General features: G+C 47.9%; 1 protein-coding gene across 6 annotated transcripts in view; it reads left to right on the forward strand.

The window, feature by feature from the left end:
* The first annotated feature begins 1,110 nt into the window (after positions 1 to 1,110).
* Positions 1,111 to 18,986, forward strand: part of LOC110521175 (protein phosphatase 1 regulatory subunit 12A) — a 61,508-nt gene continuing 43,632 nt past the window's right edge. For 4 of the 6 annotated variants that reach the window (XM_036969364.1, XM_036969368.1, XM_036969367.1 and 1 more), the window contains exons 1-2: positions 1,112 to 1,474; positions 18,070 to 18,200. In XM_036969364.1, the coding sequence (XP_036825259.1) occupies positions 1,199 to 1,474; positions 18,070 to 18,200 (407 nt within the window). In that variant the 5' untranslated portion in view covers positions 1,112 to 1,198. Of the gene's footprint in view, positions 1,475 to 18,069; positions 18,201 to 18,986 lie in introns of all 6 variants that reach the window. The other 2 variants (XM_036969365.1, XM_036969366.1) reach the window with 1 other exon arrangement.

An 18,986-nucleotide genomic window follows, 5' to 3' on the forward strand; every position in this document is an offset into this window, starting at 1 on the left:
TCTAGGGCTTCATTGAGAGGAAAAACCTTTTTAAAAACGCAGACACTAGGCCCTCGGTGGAATGGTACCCCTGGTCTAGAGAGCAGTATCCTGGGTGGAGGAGGAGAGAGAGAGAGAGAGAGGGTACCTTGGCGGGCAGGACTCACGTTTATAAATTAATTTGATCACGCTATGTAACCTATTGATTCCATGATGAATAAATAAAACAAAGCAAAAATGTTTTGTTGTTTCTCTGTAATACTAGCCACCTAGCAATTTTATGAAGTTCCGCTTTAGCTAGGCAGCCATATGGGTTCACAATCTCCTAACCTCATAACTAGCTACCAAGCCATTTCAGGCTATCAATCCATTTAGAGTAGCTTGTCTAACTAAGCTAGCCGTTTCACATCCGTTACGCTAACATACAATTATGAAACTATAGAAGCTATTTAGAAGGCATTTTCTTGGTCCTGGATTCATAAAATGTTCAAAAGTACATTGTTTTCAATGAAGAAATAAATGTAAATGTATGTTTCTAGCTTTTCATCAGACAACAGCAATATTTAGTTTCTTTAAAACAAACAAACGAATAAATAACCACCAGCCAGTCAGGAGCCCGTCAGGAGGATACAGACAGCTCAAGAGGTATGCTTCGATGTACGGACAAATACTTGGCTTAAATGTAATCTGGCACTTTTCTGATAATATCGTAATATGCCTATGTGTGTATTGATCATGATACCGTACCATGCATTGATAGTGTGTGTTATCATATACTGTATGTTTGTCATAGAAAAAAAAGGTCAACTTTCCATGGCCACTCAATTGAACCATTTCCAAATAGAGATCCTCAACGGCCGACTGTTGACAAATTACAGCACTTAGGCTACACTTTGGTGCATAAGTAAAGTTGTTTTTTCTGCATGGTTTGCCTAGGGCCCTACAGCTTATATCCAAGACGTTGCTGCCTGCGTGGGAGTCCTACAATGCGTCATCAGCATGCCTGATTTTTTTTTTTACAGTAGCCTACTCAAATCAGCATTGGCCCGGCCTGACACACTCTTGGGAGAATGCCCTGTCCTGTCCTTCCAAAGTTCGACTGTCGTATGAGTTGTTACCGCCAGGGGGCGCAGTCTCTCGGAAAGGACATCCCTAATGCAGCTCTACTTTGGCTCCGCCGGCAACATGAACTGAATCTACCCGGGAGAGACCGAGGAAGATGGCGGCGACTGATCGTTCCCGATCCGAAGCTGCAAAACAGCGACGGCAGGATCAGTTACAGCGATGGCTAGGCTCGGAAACCGATCAGACGGGACCGGGGACGCGGGACGGGTCGACGGGAACCGGGACGCGGAGGGCCCGGGTTCGGTTCGCTCAGGGAGCCGTGTTTATGGCAGCCTGTTCGGCCGGGGACAGAGAGGAGGTAGCGGTGCTCCTACGACAGGGCGCTGACATCAACCACGCCAATATAGACGGACTGACCGCGCTTCATCAGGTACTCAACTAGCTACTTCAGCTTGACCAGCGGGTATAAATTCGCTACATTGTTACGGCTTGTTTGAGTAGTGGAATGGCAGGGTGGAAACAATGTAGCGATCTGTGTTGTAGCCTTCGGCGAAACAAAAATGTTAAATTAGTTACGGTAACCGTTTGAGCGACCATCGACTGGTAGGCAGAAAACACTAAAACAACTTGTTTCTCTCCCAATCTAAGACAAGTCGGTGATTTGAATATGTTTATGAAACCACACAGAACTTTCCAGTCGTGATGTTGGGGCCATTGTGATGGTAGTCATTCCGCTATGTGTAATATAAGTAGGTTGGGTCCTTTTGAAACTGTTGCGTTCAAGTTCGTGTTTTTCACTCGGCTGAACTCGACCAAAAAAAACAACGGAAAAGAGTGTCGCTTGTAGAAGTACATTTAAAAAATGTAATATAATCAAGAGTTTTCCAAATCAGAAAATATTTTTAAAAAATATAGGCATACTGTGAATCAACTATTTTCATATTTGCATCAACACAAGATTTGTGACCTTCAGGATGTTGACAATAATTTAATTCAATCTTTCAGATGAAGCCTGTGATTGGGTCTTTGTAGACTTAGATTTCTTTTTTTCCGTGAGCATTGTAACAATCAACGTTATAACGTTATCGATTGTTATGGCAGCATACACACTGTATGCTGACTAATTGGTCTGATGATAACCTAATCATTTGTAGTGTTTATTTCAGATAAACATGATTAGCAGAGAGGATGTCTGACAACCCCCTCAGCAGAGAGGATGTCTGACAACCCCCTCAGCAGAGAGGATGTCTGACAACCCCCTCAGCAGAGAGGATGTCTGACAACCCCCTCAGTAGAGAGGATGTCTGACAACCCCCTCAGCAGAGAGGATGTCTGACAACCCCCTCAGTAGAGAGGATGTCTGACAACCCCCTCAGCAGAGAGGATGTCTGACAACCCCCTCAGCAGAGAGGATGTCTGACAACCCCCTCAGTAGAGAGGATGTCTGACAACCCCCTCAGCAGAGAGGATGTCTGACAACCCCCTCAGTAGAGAGGATGTCTGACAACCCCCTCAGTAGAGAGGATGTCTGACAACCCCCTCAGTAGAGAGGATGTCTGACAACCCCCTCAGCAGAGAGGATGTCTGACAACCCCCTCAGCAGAGAGGATGTCTGACAACCCCCTCAGCAGAGAGGATGTCTGACAACCCCCTCAGCAGAGAGGATGTCTGACAACCCCCTCAGTAGAGAGGATGTCTGACAACCCCCTCAGTAGAGAGGATGTCTGACAACCCCCTCAGTAGAGAGGATGTCTGACAACCCCCTCAGCAGAGAGGATGTCTGACAACCCCCTCAGCAGAGAGGATGTCTGACAACCCCCTCAGCAGAGAGGATGTCTGACAACCCCCTCAGCAGAGAGGATGTCTGACAACCCCCTCAGTAGAGAGGATGTCTGACAACCCCCTCAGTAGAGAGGATGTCTGACAACCCCCTCAGTAGAGAGGATGTCTGACAACCCCCTCAGCAGAGAGGATGTCTGACAACCCCCTCAGCAGAGAGGATGTCTGACAACCCCCTCAGCAGAGAGGATGTCTGACAACCCCCTCAGCAGAGAGGATGTCTGACAACCCCCTCAGTAGAGAGGATGTCTGACAACCCCCTCAGTAGAGAGGATGTCTGACAACCCCCTCAGTAGAGAGGATGTCTGACAACCCCCTCAGCAGAGAGGATGTCTGACAACCCCCTCAGTAGAGAGGATGTCTGACAACCCCTTCAGTAGAGAGGATGTCTGACAACCCCCTCAGCAGAGAGGATGTCTGACAACCCCCTCAGTAGAGAGGATGTCTGACAACCCCCTCAGCAGAGAGGATGTCTGACAACCCCCTCAGTAGAGAGGATGTCTGACAACCCCTTCAGTAGAGAGGATGTCTGACAACCCCCTCAGTAGAGAGGATGTCTGACAACCCCCTCAGCAGAGAGGATGTCTGACAACCCCCTCAGTAGAGAGGATGTCTGACAACCCCCTCAGTAGAGAGGATGTCTGACAACCCCCTCAGCAGAGAGGATGTCTGACAACCCCCTCAGTAGAGAGGATGTCTGACAACCCCCTCAGTAGAGAGGATGTCTGACAACCCCCTCAGTAGAGAGGATGTCTGACAACCCCCTCAGCAGAGAGGATGTCTGACAACCCCCTCAGTAGAGAGGATGTCTGACAACCCCTTCAGTAGAGAGGATGTCTGACAACCCCCTCAGTAGAGAGGATGTCTGACAACCCCTTCAGTAGAGAGGATGTCTGACAACCCCCTCAGTAGAGAGGATGTCTGACAACCCCCTCAGCAGAGAGGATGTCTGACAACCCCCTCAGTAGAGAGGATGTCTGACAACCCCCTCAGTAGAGAGGATGTCTGACAACCCCCTCAGTAGAGAGGATGTCTGACAACCCCCTCAGCAGAGAGGATGTCTGACAACCCCCTCAGTAGAGAGGATGTCTGACAACCCCTTCAGTAGAGAGGATGTCTGACAACCCCCTCAGCAGAGAGGATGTCTGACAACCCCCTCAGTAGAGAGGATGTCTGACAACCCCCTCAGCAGAGAGGATGTCTGACAACCCCCTCAGCAGAGAGGATGTCTGACAACCCCCTCAGTAGAGAGGATGTCTGACAACCCCCTCAGTAGAGAGGATGTCTGACAACCCCCTCAGCAGAGAGGATGTCTGACAACCCCCTCAGTAGAGAGGATGTCTGACAACCCCTTCAGTAGAGAGGATGTCTGACAACCCCCTCAGCAGAGAGGATGTCTGACAACCCCCTCAGTAGAGAGGATGTCTGACAACCCCCTCAGCAGAGAGGATGTCTGACAACCCCCTCAGTAGAGAGGATGTCTGACAACCCCTTCAGTAGAGAGGATGTCTGACAACCCCCTCAGTAGAGAGGATGTCTGACAACCCCCTCAGCAGAGAGGATGTCTGACAACCCCCTCAGTAGAGAGGATGTCTGACAACCCCCTCAGTAGAGAGGATGTCTGACAACCCCCTCAGCAGAGAGGATGTCTGACAACCCCCTCAGTAGAGAGGATGTCTGACAACCCCCTCAGTAGAGAGGATGTCTGACAACCCCCTCAGTAGAGAGGATGTCTGACAACCCCCTCAGCAGAGAGGATGTCTGACAACCCCCTCAGTAGAGAGGATGTCTGACAACCCCTTCAGTAGAGAGGATGTCTGACAACCCCCTCAGTAGAGAGGATGTCTGACAACCCCTTCAGTAGAGAGGATGTCTGACAACCCCCTCAGTAGAGAGGATGTCTGACAACCCCCTCAGCAGAGAGGATGTCTGACAACCCCCTCAGTAGAGAGGATGTCTGACAACCCCCTCAGTAGAGAGGATGTCTGACAACCCCCTCAGTAGAGAGGATGTCTGACAACCCCCTCAGCAGAGAGGATGTCTGACAACCCCCTCAGTAGAGAGGATGTCTGACAACCCCTTCAGTAGAGAGGATGTCTGACAACCCCCTCAGCAGAGAGGATGTCTGACAACCCCCTCAGTAGAGAGGATGTCTGACAACCCCCTCAGCAGAGAGGATGTCTGACAACCCCCTCAGTAGAGAGGATGTCTGACAACCCCTTCAGTAGAGAGGATGTCTGACAACCCCCTCAGTAGAGAGGATGTCTGACAACCCCCTCAGCAGAGAGGATGTCTGACAACCCCCTCAGTAGAGAGGATGTCTGACAACCCCCTCAGTAGAGAGGATGTCTGACAACCCCCTCAGTAGAGAGGATGTCTGACAACCCCCTCAGTAGAGAGGATGTCTGACAACCCCCTCAGTAGAGAGGATGTCTGACAACCCCCTCAGCAGAGAGGATGTCTGACAACCCCCTCAGTAGAGAGGATGTCTGACAACCCCTTCAGTAGAGAGGATGTCTGACAACCCCCTCAGCAGAGAGGATGTCTGACAACCCCCTCAGTAGAGAGGATGTCTGACAACCCCCTCAGCAGAGAGGATGTCTGACAACCCCCTCAGTAGAGAGGATGTCTGACAACCCCTTCAGTAGAGAGGATGTCTGACAACCCCCTCAGCAGAGAGGATGTCTGACAACCCCCTCAGCAGAGAGGATGTCTGACAACCCCCTCAGTAGAGAGGATGTCTGACAACCCCCTCAGTAGAGAGGATGTCTGACAACCCCCTCAGTAGAGAGGATGTCTGACAACCCCCTCAGTAGAGAGGATGTCTTACAACCCCCTCAGCAGAGAGGATGTCTGACAACCCCCTCAGCAGAGAGGATGTCTGACAACCCCCTCAGCAGAGAGGATGTCTGACAACCCCCTCAGTAGAGAGGATGTCTGACAACCCCCTCAGCAGAGAAGATGTATGTAATTGGTTCTATGTGTAGAAAATGTCATAGGCCCTGTTTCAGATTAAAATGATGTTATAAATGAAGAAAGTAGGACGATTCACCATTTAGGCCCCCCCCCCCCCCCCCCCACACATGTAATGACCCTCCCAACCACCTTGCTTGGGGGGGGGGGAACTACCACCCCCACTAGTCTGGACTCCATCTCTGTCAGACTGTGACTGGACCGATCCACACGTACAGTATTTCCTCTGCTTTTACGATACATAAACACATAGCTGTCTCCTTACGTAGAGGCTCCAACCTTTCAGAACGATGGCTTACAGTCGTGTTTGATTCGCCGGAAACCAGCTTGAAAAAGGTTTTGAGGTCACACACCTCCTCTGTGCTGGGGCTAATTAATATACACGAAGACAACTAAACGGGCCTGTATGTTATAAAGCTCATTATACCACCTTATGATGAGAACCTTGAGCCATTGTTTATCTCTTAACTTACTCTAACATTGTCACTGCAATAGGCTATGTGTATTGTCACTGCAGTAGACTGTACCATGTGTATTGTCACTGCAATAGGCTATGTGTATTGTCACTGCAGTAGACTGTACCATGTGTATTGTCACTGCAATAGGCTATGTGTATTGTCACTGCAGTAGGCTAGGCTATGTGTATTGTCACTGCAGTAGGCTAGGCTATGTGTATTGTCACTGCAGTAGTCTAGGCTATGTGTATTGTCACTGCAGTAGGCTAGGCTATGTGTATTGTCACTGCAGTAGGCTAGGCTATGTGTATTGCCACTGCAGTAGGCTAGGCTATGTGTATTGTCACTGCAGTAGACTAGGCTATATGTATTGTCACTGCAATAGGCTATGTGTATTGTCACTGCAGTAGGCTATGTGTATTGCCACTGCAGTAGGCTATGTGTATTGCCACTGCAGTAGACTGTACTATGTGTATTGTCACTGCAGTAGGCTATGTACTGTGTGTATTGTCACTGCAGTAGACTGTACTATGTGTATTGTCACTGTCGTAGCCTATGTACTGTGTGTATTGTCACTGCAGTAGACTATGTGTATTGTCATTGCAGTATACTGTACTATGTGTATTGTCATTGCAGTAGACTGGGCTATGTGTATTGTCACTGCAGTAGGCTATGTGTATTGTCACTGCAGTAAACTGTACTATGTGTATTGTCACTGCAGTAGACTGTACTATGTGTATTGTCACTGTCGTAGCCTATGTACTGTGTGTATTGTCACTGCAGTAGGGTATGTGTATTGTCACTGCAGTAGACTATGTGTATTGTCATTGCAGTAGACTGTACTATATGTATTGTCATTGCAGTAGACTGGGCTATGTGTATTGTCACTGCTTTAGGCTATGTGTATTGTCACTGCAGTAAACTGTACTATGTGTATTGTCACTGCAGTAGACTGTACTATGTGTATTGTCACTGCAGTAGGCTATGTGTATTGTCACTGCAGTAGACTAGGCTATATGTATTGTCACTGCAGTAAACTAGGCTATGTGTATTGTCAATGCAGTGGGCTATGTGTATTGTCACTGCAGTATACTATGCTATGTGTATTGCCACTGCAGTAGGCTAGGCTATATGTATTGCCACTGCAGTAGACTAGGCTATGTGTATTGTCAATGCAGTGGGCTATGTGTATTGTCAATGCAGTGGGCTATGTGTATTGTCACTGCAGTAGACTGTGCTATGTGTATTGTCAATGCAGTAGGCTAGGCTATGTGTATTGTCACTGCATTAGACTAGGCTATGTGTATTGTCAATGCAGTGGGCCATGTATATTGTCAATGCAGTAGGCTATGTGTATTGTCACTGCAGTAGACTGTGCTATGTGTATTGTCAATGCAGTAGGCTAGGCTATGTGTATTGTCACTGCAGTAGACTGTGCTATGTGTATTGTCACTGCAGTAGACTGTGCTATGTGTATTGTCACTGCAGTAGACTGTGCTATGTGTATTGTCAATGCAGTAGACTGTGCTATGTGTATTGCCACTGCAGTGAACTAGGTTACGTGTATTGCCACTGCAGTAGGCTATGTGTATTGTCACTGCAGTAGGCTAGGCTATATGTATTGTCACTGCAGTAGGCTAGGCTATGTGTATTGTCACTGCAGTAGGCTAGGCTATATGTATTGTCACTGCAGTAGGCTAGGCTATGTGTATTGTCACTGCAGTAGACTAGGCTATGTGTATTGTCACTGCAGTAGACTGTGCTATGTGTATTGTCAATGCAGTGGGCTATGTGTATTGCCACTGCAGTGGGCTATGTGTATTGTCACTGCAGTGAACTAGGCTATATGTATTGTCAATGCAGTGGGCTATGTGTATTGTCAATGCAGTGGGCTATGTGTATTGTCACTGCAGTAAACTAGGCTATGTGTATTGTCACTATAGTAGACTGTGCTATGTGTATTGTCAATGCAGTGGGCTATGTGTATTGTCAATGCATTGAACTAGGTTATGTGTATTGTCACTGCAGTAAACTAGGCTATGTGTATTGCCACTGCAGTAAACTAGGATATGTGTATTGTCAATGCAGTGGGCTATGTGTATTGTCAATGCATTGAACTAGGTTATGTGTATTGTCACTGCAGTAAACTAGGCTATGTGTATTGCCACTGCAGTAAACTAGGATATGTGTATTGTCAATGCAGTGGGCTAGGCTATATGTATTGTCAATGCAGTGGGCTATGTGTATTGTCAATGCAGTGGGCTAGGCTATGTGTATTGTCACTATAGTAGACTGTGCTATGTGTATTGTCAATGCAGTGGGCTATGTGTATTGTCACTGCAGTAAACTAGGCTATGTGTATTGCCACTGCAGTAAACTAGGCTATGTGTATTGCCACTGCAGTAAACTAGGCTATGTGTATTGTCAATGCAGTGGGCTAGGCCATGTGTATTGTCACTGCAGTGAACTAGGCTATGTGTATTGCCACTGCAGTAGACTAGGCTATGTGTATTGTCAATGCAGTGGGCTAGGCCATGTGTATTGTCACTGCAGTGAACTAGGCTATGTGTATTGTCACTGCAGTGGGCTAGGCCATGTGTATTGTCACTGCAGTGGGCTAGGCTATGTGTATTGTCAATGCAGTGGGCTATGTGTATTGCCACTGCAGTAAACTAGGCTATGTGTATTGCCACTGCAGTAGACTAGGCTATGTGTATTGTCAATGCAGTGGGCTAGGCCATGTGTATTGTCACTGCAGTGAACTAGGCTATGTGTATTGTCACTGCAGTGGGCTAGGCCATGTGTATTGTCACTGCAGTAGACTAGGCTATGTGTATTGTCACTGCAGTAGACTAGGCTATGTGTATTGCCACTGCAGTGGACTAGGCTATGTGTACTACCTCTGCAGTGAACTAGGCTATTTGTGTTCCCTCTTCGGTGACACAATCATTATGATCATAATCAGTTATAGTAGATTAGCCTGGCTTTCACAACAACACAGGTTGAAGTGCTCTGCTCTCTAGGCTTTTACTGCATCCCAACTGGACCCCTATATAGGACACTACTTTTCGGCAGAGTCTTATGGGCCTTATATGGGGAGCAGGGTGCCATTTTGGAAGTAGACTATATGTTGGTCGGGTCCTGCTGTCACCTAGTGTGGTCATTCCCCTGCTGTTCATCCTTTTCTACCCTGTTGCTCACTAGTTGCCTGGCAACCGATATTAAACAGGCCCACACTCTAAACTTTCCATCCCTTCCGTCCAAGGCCTCTCTGTCATCTCCCTCGCTCTCCTCCCCTCTCTGTCTTCTCCCTCGCTCTCCTCCCCTCTCTGTCTTCTCCCTCGCTCTCCTCCCCTCTCTGTCATCTCCCTCGCTCTCATCCCCTCTCTGTCTTCTCCTTCGTTCTCCTCCCCTATCTGTCTATTCCTTCGTTCTCATCCCCTCTCTGTCTTCTCCCTCGTTCTCCTCCCCTCTCTGTCTTCTCCCTCGTTCTCCTCCCCTCTGTCTTCTCCCTCGTTCTCCTCCCCTCTCTGTCTTCTCCCTCGTTCTTCTCCCCTCTCCGTCTTCTCCCTCGTTCTCCTCCCCTCTCTGTCTTCTCCCTCGTTCTCCTCCCCTCTCTGTCTTCTCCCTCGCTCTCGTCCCCTCTCTGTCTTCTCCCTCGTTCTCGTCCCCTCTCTGTCTTCTCCTTCGTTCTCATCCCCTCTCTGTCTTCTCCCTCGTTCTCCTCCCCTCTCTGTCTTCTCCCTCGTTCTCCTCCCCTCTGTCTTCTCCCTCGTTCTCCTCCCCTCTCTGTCTTCTCCCTCGTTCTTCTCCCCTCTCCGTCTTCTCCCTCGTTCTCCTCCCCTCTCTGTCTTCTCCCTCGTTCTCCTCCCCTCTCTGTCTTCTCCCTCGCTCTCGTCCCCTCTCTGTCTTCTCCCTCGTTCTCCTCCCCTCTCTGTCTTCTCCCTCGTTCTCCTCCCCTCTCTGTCTTCTCCCTCGTTCTCCTCCCCTCTCTGTCTTCTCCCTCGCTCTCGTCCCCTCTCTGTCTTCTCCCTCGCTCTCGTCCCCTCTCTGTCTTCTCCCTCGCTCTCGTCCCCTCTCTGTCTTCTCCCTCGCTCTCCTCCCCTCTCTGTCATCTCCCTCGCTCTCCTCCCCTCTCTGTCTTCTCCCTCGCTCTCCTCCCCTCTCTCTCTCCCCTCTGACCCCTCCTCTCTCTCTCTCCCCTCTGCCCCCTCCTCTCTTTCTCTCTCTCTCTCTCTCTCTCTCTCTCTCTCTCTCTCTCTCTCTCTCTCCCCTCTTCCCCCTCCTCTCTCTCTCTCTCTCTCTCTCTCTCTGTCTGTCTGTTCCTCCTTTCCCCACGGTGGGGACTTTGGGGATTTCAGATGAAGAAATGGAAAACATTCTCGATCTAACTGCTCGTTCTAACTGCTGTTGTCAAAAGGCCATTTCCACAACGAATGAGTCACTTGATGACCCAATGAAGGAACCACTGACCCACGTCAGTAGAAAACTCTCTCTCTGTACCACAATCACATTTACAACAAGGAGGAAAATAAGTGTCCTCTGTTCATTCAGCTAGCTGGGATGGGAGTAGACTACTAGCCTGTAGTTAAGTAGTGGGTCCCCCTCTCTCAGAAAATAACCTAGTGCTTTCTACCCACAGACAAACAGAATGGCTCTGTCTACCCCAGTACCTTCTACACACAGACAAACAGAATGGCTCTGTCTACCCCAGTACCTTCTACACACAGACAAACAGAATGGCTCTGTCTACCCCAGTACCTTCTACACACAGACAAACAGAATGGCTCTGTCTACCCCAGTACCTTCTACACACAGACAAACAGAATGGCTCTGTCTACCCAGTACCTTCTACACACAGACAAACAGAATGGCTCTGTCTACCCAGTACCTTCTACACACAGACAAACAGAATGGCTCTGTCTACCCAGTACCTTCTACACACAGACAAACAGAATGGCTCTGTCTACCCCAGTACCTTCTACACACAGACAAACAGAATGGCTCTGTCTACCCAGTACCTTCTACACACAGACAAACAGAATGGCTCTGTCTACCCAGTACCTTCTACACACAGACAAACAGAATGGCTCTGTCTACCCAGTACCTTCTACACACAGACAAACAGAATGGCTCTGTCTACCCAGTACCTTCTACACACAGACAAACAGAATGGCTCTGTCTACCCCAGTACCTTCTACACACAGACAAACAGAATGGCTCTGTCTACCCAGTACCTTCTACACACAGACAAACAGAATGGCTCTGTCTACCCAGTACCTTCTACACACAGACAAACAGAATGGCTCTGTCTACCCAGTACCTTCTACACACAGACAAACAGAATGGCTCTGTCTACCCAGTACCTTCTACACACAGACAAACAGAATGGCTCTGTCTACCCCAGTACCTTCTACACACAGACAAACAGAATGGCTCTGTCTACCCAGTACCTTCTACACACAGACAAACAGAATGGCTCTGTCTACCCAGTACCTTCTACCCACAGACAAACAGAATGGCTCTGTCTACCCAGTACCTTCTACACACAGACAAACAGAATGGCTCTGTCTACCCAGTACCTTCTACACACAGACAAACAGAATGGCTCTGTCTACCCAGTACCTTCTACACACAGACAAACAGAATGGCTCTGTCTACCCAGTACCTTCTACACACAGACAAACAGAATGGCTCTGTCTACCCAGTACCTTCTACACACAGACAAACAGAATGGCTCTGTCTACCCAGTACCTTCTACACACAGACAAACAGAATGGCTCTGTCTACCCAGTACCTTCTACACACAGACAAACAGAATGGCTCTGTCTACCCAGTACCTTCTACACACAGACAAACAGAATGGCTCTGTCTACCCAGTACCTTCTACACACAGACAAACAGAATGGCTCTGTCTACCCAGTACCTTCTACACACAGACAAACAGAATGGCTCTGTCTACCCAGTACCTTCTACACACAGACAAACAGAATGGCTCTGTCTACCCAGTACCTTCTACCCACAGACAAACAGAATGGCTCTGTCTACCCAGTACCTTCTACCCACAGACAAACAGAATGGCTCTGTCTACCCAGTACCTTCTACACACAGACAAACAGAATGGCTCTGTCTACCCAGTACCTTCTACACACAGACAAACAGAATGGCTCTGTCTACCCAGTACCTTCTACACACAGACAAACAGAATGGCTCTGTCTACCCAGTACCTTCTACACACAGACAAACAGAATGGCTCTGTCTACCCAGTACCTTCTACACACAGACAAACAGAATGGCTCTGTCTACCCAGTACCTTCTACACACAGACAAACAGAATGGCTCTGTCTACCCAGTACCTTCTACACACAGACAAACAGAATGGCTCTGTCTACCCAGTACCTTCTACACACAGACAAACAGAATGGCTCTGTCTACCCAGTACCTTCTACACACAGACAAACAGAATGGCTCTGTCTACCCAGTACCTTCTACACACAGACAAACAGAATGGCTCTGTCTACCCAGTACCTTCTACACACAGACAAACAGAATGGCTCTGTCTACCCAGTACCTTCTACACACAGACAAACAGAATGGCTCTGTCTACCCAGTACCTTCTACACACAGACAAACAGAATGGCTCTGTCTACCCAGTACCTTCTACACACAGACAAACAGAATGGCTCTGTCTACCCAGTACCTTCTACACACAGACAAACAGAATGGCTCTGTCTACCCAGTACCTTCTACACACAGACAAACAGAATGGCTCTGTCTACCCAGTACCTTCTACACACAGACAAACAGAATGGCTCTGTCTACCCAGTACCTTCTACACACAGACAAACAGAATGGCTCTGTCTACCCAGTACCTTCTACACACAGACAAACAGAATGGCTCTGTCTACCCAGTACCTTCTACCCACAGACAAACAGAATGGCTCTGTCTACCCAGTACCTTCTACCCACAGACAAACAGAATGGCTCTGTCTACCCAGTACCTTCTACACACAGACAAACAGAATGGCTCTGTCTACCCAGTACCTTCTACACACAGACAAACAGAATGGCTCTGTCTACCCAGTACCTTCTACACACAGACAAACAGAATGGCTCTGTCTACCCAGTACCTTCTACACACAGACAAACAGAATGGCTCTGTCTACCCAGTACCTTCTACACACAGACAAACAGAATGGCTCTGTCTACCCAGTACCTTCTACACACAGACAAACAGAATGGCTCTGTCTACCCAGTACCTTCTACACACAGACAAACAGAATGGCTCTGTCTACCCAGTACCTTCTACACACAGACAAACAGAATGGCTCTGTCTACCCAGTACCTTCTACACACAGACAAACAGAATGGCTCTGTCTACCCAGTACCTTCTACACACAGACAAACAGAATGGCTCTGTCTACCCAGTACCTTCTACACACAGACAAACAGAATGGCTCTGTCTACCCAGTACCTTCTACACACAGACAAACAGAATACCTCTTTTTATGAGCTACCTACCCAAAGTCAGCTATCCAGGGGTGCCGCTAATCAAGTGGACACACTCCTGGATAGCTGGAAATAAAACAGAAACACTTACTCATGTCTGCCAAGTAGTCAGATTACTGGCCTATATAGGCAGACTACTGTCTTACGTAGTCAGACTACTGCCCTACATAGGCAGACTACTGCCCTATAGAGTCCATAGTAGGCAGACTACTGTCTTACGTAGTCAAACAACTGCCCTACATAGTCAGACTACTGCCCTACATAGTCAGACTACTGCCCTACATAGGCAGACTACTGCCCTATAGAGTCCATAGTAGGCAGACTACTGCCCTACATACTCCACAGTAGTCAGACTACTGCCCTACATAGTCAGACTACTGCCCTACATAGTCAGACTACTGCCCTACATAGTCAGACTACTGCCCTACATAGTCAGACTACTGCCCTACATAGTCAGACTACTGCCCTACATAGACTACTACCCTACATAGTCAGACTACTGCCCTTCATAGTCAAACTACTGCCCTACATAGTCAGACCACTGCCCTATGTAGTCCACGGTAGGCAGACTACTGCCCTACATAGTCAGACCATTGCCCTATATAGTCCACAGTAGGCAGACTACTGCCCTATATAGTCAGACTACTGCCCTACATAGTCAGAATACTCCACTACATAGTCAGACTACTGCCCTATATAGTCCACGGTAGTCAGACTTCTGCCCTACATTGTCCATAGTAGTCAGAGAAGCCCTACATATTCAGACCACTGCCCTATATAGTCACACTACTGCCCTATATAGTCCACAGTAGTCAGACTACTGCCCTATATAGTCAGACCACTGCCCTATATAGTCAGACCACTGCCCTACGTAGTCCACAGTAGTCAGACTACTGCCCTACATAGTCTGACTCCAGCCCTACATACTCCACAGTAGGCAGACCACTGCCCTATATAGTCGCACTACTGCCCTATATAGTCCACAGTAGTCAGACTACTGCCCTATAAAGTCAGACTACTGCCCGATATAGTCAGACCACTGCCCTATGTAGTCCACGGTAGGCAGACTACTGCCCTACATAGTCAGACCACTGCCCTATGTAGTCCACAGTAGTCAGACTACTGCCCTACGTAGTCTGACTACTGCCCTACATAGTCTGACTGCTGCCCTACATAGTCAGACTACTGCCCTTCATAGTCAGACTACTGCCCTACATAGTCAGACCACTGCCCTATGTAGTCCACGGTAGGCAGACTACTGCCCTACATAGTCAGACCACTGCCCTATGTAGTCCACAGTAGTCAGACTACTGCCCTACGTAGTCTGACTACTGCCCTACATAGTCTGACTGCTGCCCTACATAGTCTGACTACTGCCCTACATAGACTGACTACTGCCCTACATAGACTGACTACTGCCCTACATAGTCTGACTACTGTCCTACATAGTCTGACTACTGCCCTACATAGTCTGACTACTGCCCTATGTATTCCATGGTAGGCAGACTACTGCCCTACATAGTCAAACTACTGCCCTACATAGTCAGACTACTGCCCTACATAGTCAGACTACTGCCCTATATAGTCAGACTACTGCCCTATATAGTCAGACTACTGCCCTACATAGTCAGACTACTGCCCTACTTAGTCAGACCACTGCCCTATGTATTCCACGGTAGGCAGACTACTGCCCTACATAGTCAGACTACTGCCCTATATAGTCAGACCACTGCCCTATATAGTCCACAGTAGTCAGACTACTGCCCTACGTAGTCCACAGTAGTTAGACTACTGCCCTATATAGGCAGACTACTGCCCTATATACTCCACAGTAGGCAGACTACTGCCCTATATAGTCAGACTACTGCCCAAATAGTCAGACCACTGCCCTATGTAGTCCACGGTAGTCAGACTACTGCTCTACATAGTCAGACCACTGCCCTATGTAGTCCACGGTAGTCAGACTACTGCCCTATATAGTCAGACTACTGCCCTACATAGTCAGACCACTGCCCTATATACTCCACGGTAGTCAGACTACTGCCCTATATAGTCAGACTACTGCCCTACATAGACTACTGCCCTACATAGACTACTGCCTTACACAGTCAGGCTACTGCCCTACATAGTCAGACCACTGCCCTACATAGTCAGACTACTGCCCTATGTAGTCCACAGTAGTCAGACTACTGCCCTACACAGTCAGGATTCTGCCCTACACAGTCAGGCTACTGCCTAACATAGTCAGACTACTGCCCTACATAGTCAGGCTACTGCCCTACATAGTCAGGCTACTGCCCTACACAGTCAGGCTACTGCCCTACACAGTCAGGCTACTGCCCTACACAGTCAGGCTACTGCCCTACATAGTCAGACTACTGCCCTACATAGTCAGGCTACTGCCCTACATAGTCAGGCTACTGCCCTACATAGTCAGGCTACTGCCCTACATAGTCAGACTACTGCCCTACACAGTCAGGATTCTGCCCTACACAGTCAGGCTACTGCCTAACATAGTCAGACTACTGCCCTACATAGTCAGGCTACTGCCCTACATAGTCAGGCTACTGCCCTACACAGTCAGGCTACTGCCCTACACAGTCAGGCTACTGCCCTACACAGTCAGGCTACTGCCCTACACAGTCAGGCTACTGCCCTACACAGTCAGGCTACTGCCCCATATAAATCCATATTAGTCCAGAAGAAGAAATATGCTAATTTCGCTGATTTATTTTAATCCAAAGAGACACAAATGCAAACATTGATAGTGACTGTATTTATTCATCTTGGAGTTGAACCAACAACCCTGGTGTTTCTAACACCCTTCTCCAACCCACTAACCCACTTAGACATTGGAACCTCAAATATGTATGGCCTATCTCTAGGATGAGAAAAAGTGTTTTAATCAATGTGTCAAGATTCAGCTTTTGATCATGTGTCTCCTGTCCAGTCTGATTCAGTTTGATCATGTCTCCTGTCCTGTCTGATTCAGAGTTTGATCATGTGTATCCTGTCCTGTCTGATTCAGAGTTTGATCGTGTCTCCTGTCCTGTCTGATTCAGAGTTTGATCGTGTCTCCTGTCCAGTCTGATACAGTGTTTGATAATGTGTATCCTGTCCTGTCAGATTCAGAGTTTGATCATGTCTCCTGTCCAGTCTGATTCAGAGTTTGATCATGTCTCCTGTCCAGTCTGATTCAGAGTTTGATCATGTGTCTCCTGTCCAGTCTGATTCAGAGATTGATCATGTGTCTCCTGTCCAGTCTGATTCAGAGTTTGATCATGTCTCCTGTCCAGTCTGATTCAGAGTTTGATCATGTCTCTTGTCCAGTCTGATTCAGAGTTTTATCGTGTCTCCTGTCCAGTCTGATTCAGAGTTTGATCATGTGTCTCCTGTCCAGTCTGATTCAGAGTTTGATCATGTGTCTCCTGTCCAGTCTGATTCAGAGTTTGATCGTGTCTCCTGTCCAGTCTGATTCAGAGTTTGATCGTGTCTCCTGTCCTGTCTGATACAGTGTTTGATAATGTGTATCCTGTCCTGTCAGATTCAGAGTTTGATCATGTCTCCTGTCCAGTCTGATTCAGAGTTTGATCATGTGTCTCCTGTCCAGTCTGATTCAGAGTTTGATCATGTGTCTCCTGTCCTGTCAGATTCAGAGTTTGATCATGTCTCCTGTCCAGTCTGATTCAGAGTTTGATCATGTGTCTCCTGTCCAGTCTGATTCAGAGTTTGATCATGTGTCTCCTGTCCAGTCTGATTCAGAGTTTGATCATGTCTCCTGTCCAGTCTGATTCAGAGTTTTATCGTGTCTCCTGTCCAGTCTGATTCAGAGTTTGATCATGTGTCTCCTGTCCAGTCTGATTCAGAGTTTGATCATGTGTCTCCTGTCCAGTCTGATTCAGAGTTTGATCATGTGTCTCCTGTCCAGTCTGATTCAGAGTTTGATCATGTGTCTCCTGTCCAGTCTGATTCAGAGTTTGATCATGTCTCCTGTCCAGTCTGATTCAGAGTTTGATCATGTGTCTCCTGTCCAGTCTGATTCAGAGTTTGATCGTGTCTCCTGTCCAGTCTGATTCAGAGTTTGATCATGTCTCCTGTCCAGTCTGATTCAGAGTTTGATCATGTGTCTCCTGTCCAGTCTGATTCAGAGTTTGATCATGTCTCCTGTCCAGTCTGATTCAGAGTTTGATCATGTGTCTCCTGTCCAGTCTGATTCAGAGTTTGATCATGTGTTTCCTGTCGTCTCCAGGCGTGTATAGATGAGAATGCAGAGATGGTCCAGTTCCTGGTGGAGAGTGGGAGTGATGTGAACCGGGGGGACAACGAAGGGTGGACTCCCCTCCACGCTGCTGCCTCCTGCGGGTTCATACAGATCACCAAGTGGGTCCTCTCTCTTCTCTAATGTTACGTCATACCTTCTTCGTCCTGGGGACGCTACACAGACGAACATCATACCTGTGTTTCTTCGTCCCAAATGGATGCACATTGTAGATCCCCCCCCCCCCCCCCCCCTAGCACTACACAGACGATTCCACTAATCAACTCATCATCAATGTCTTTGATTAGTGAAATCAGATGTGTTCGTATTAGGGCAAAAAAACTAAACGATGTACACCCATTTGTATCCTCAGCAACAGGATAAGAAACACTACTGAACTGTACAATACATTGACATAGATGTGATGCTGTGTAATGTTACTATACAATAGTACACCAAAAAGTGTAACTTTGAGTGTGTACTGCAGCCTGATAGCTGATGGGTATCTGTTTGTTCTGAATAGCCAACTCCTATGCTCATGGTCTCACACCGTTTGGCAGTAAATAGCATGACCATGAGAGGTAACGTCAGCACTAACACATCTACACAGCTGATGATCATATCTGATGAACTTCAATTCCCGAGCTCGTTCTCTCCGTGTACAAGTATAGCTGTGTAGACTAGGAACCTTTCTGTGTGGACTAGGAACCTTTCTGTGTGGACTAGGAACCTTTCTGTGTGGACTAGGAACCTTTCTGTGTGGACTAGGAACCGGTTCTGTGTGGACTAGGAACCTTTCTGCGTGGACTAAGAACCTTTCTGCGTGGACTAGGAACTTTTCTGCGTGGACTAGGAACCTTTCTGCGTGGACTAGGAACCTTCCTGCGTGGACTAGGAACCTTCCTGCG

The sequence above is a fragment of the Oncorhynchus mykiss genome, chromosome 30 (assembly GCF_013265735.2).
Source record: "Oncorhynchus mykiss isolate Arlee chromosome 30, USDA_OmykA_1.1, whole genome shotgun sequence".
In the NCBI taxonomy this organism is placed as follows: Eukaryota; Metazoa; Chordata; class Actinopteri; order Salmoniformes; family Salmonidae; genus Oncorhynchus; species Oncorhynchus mykiss.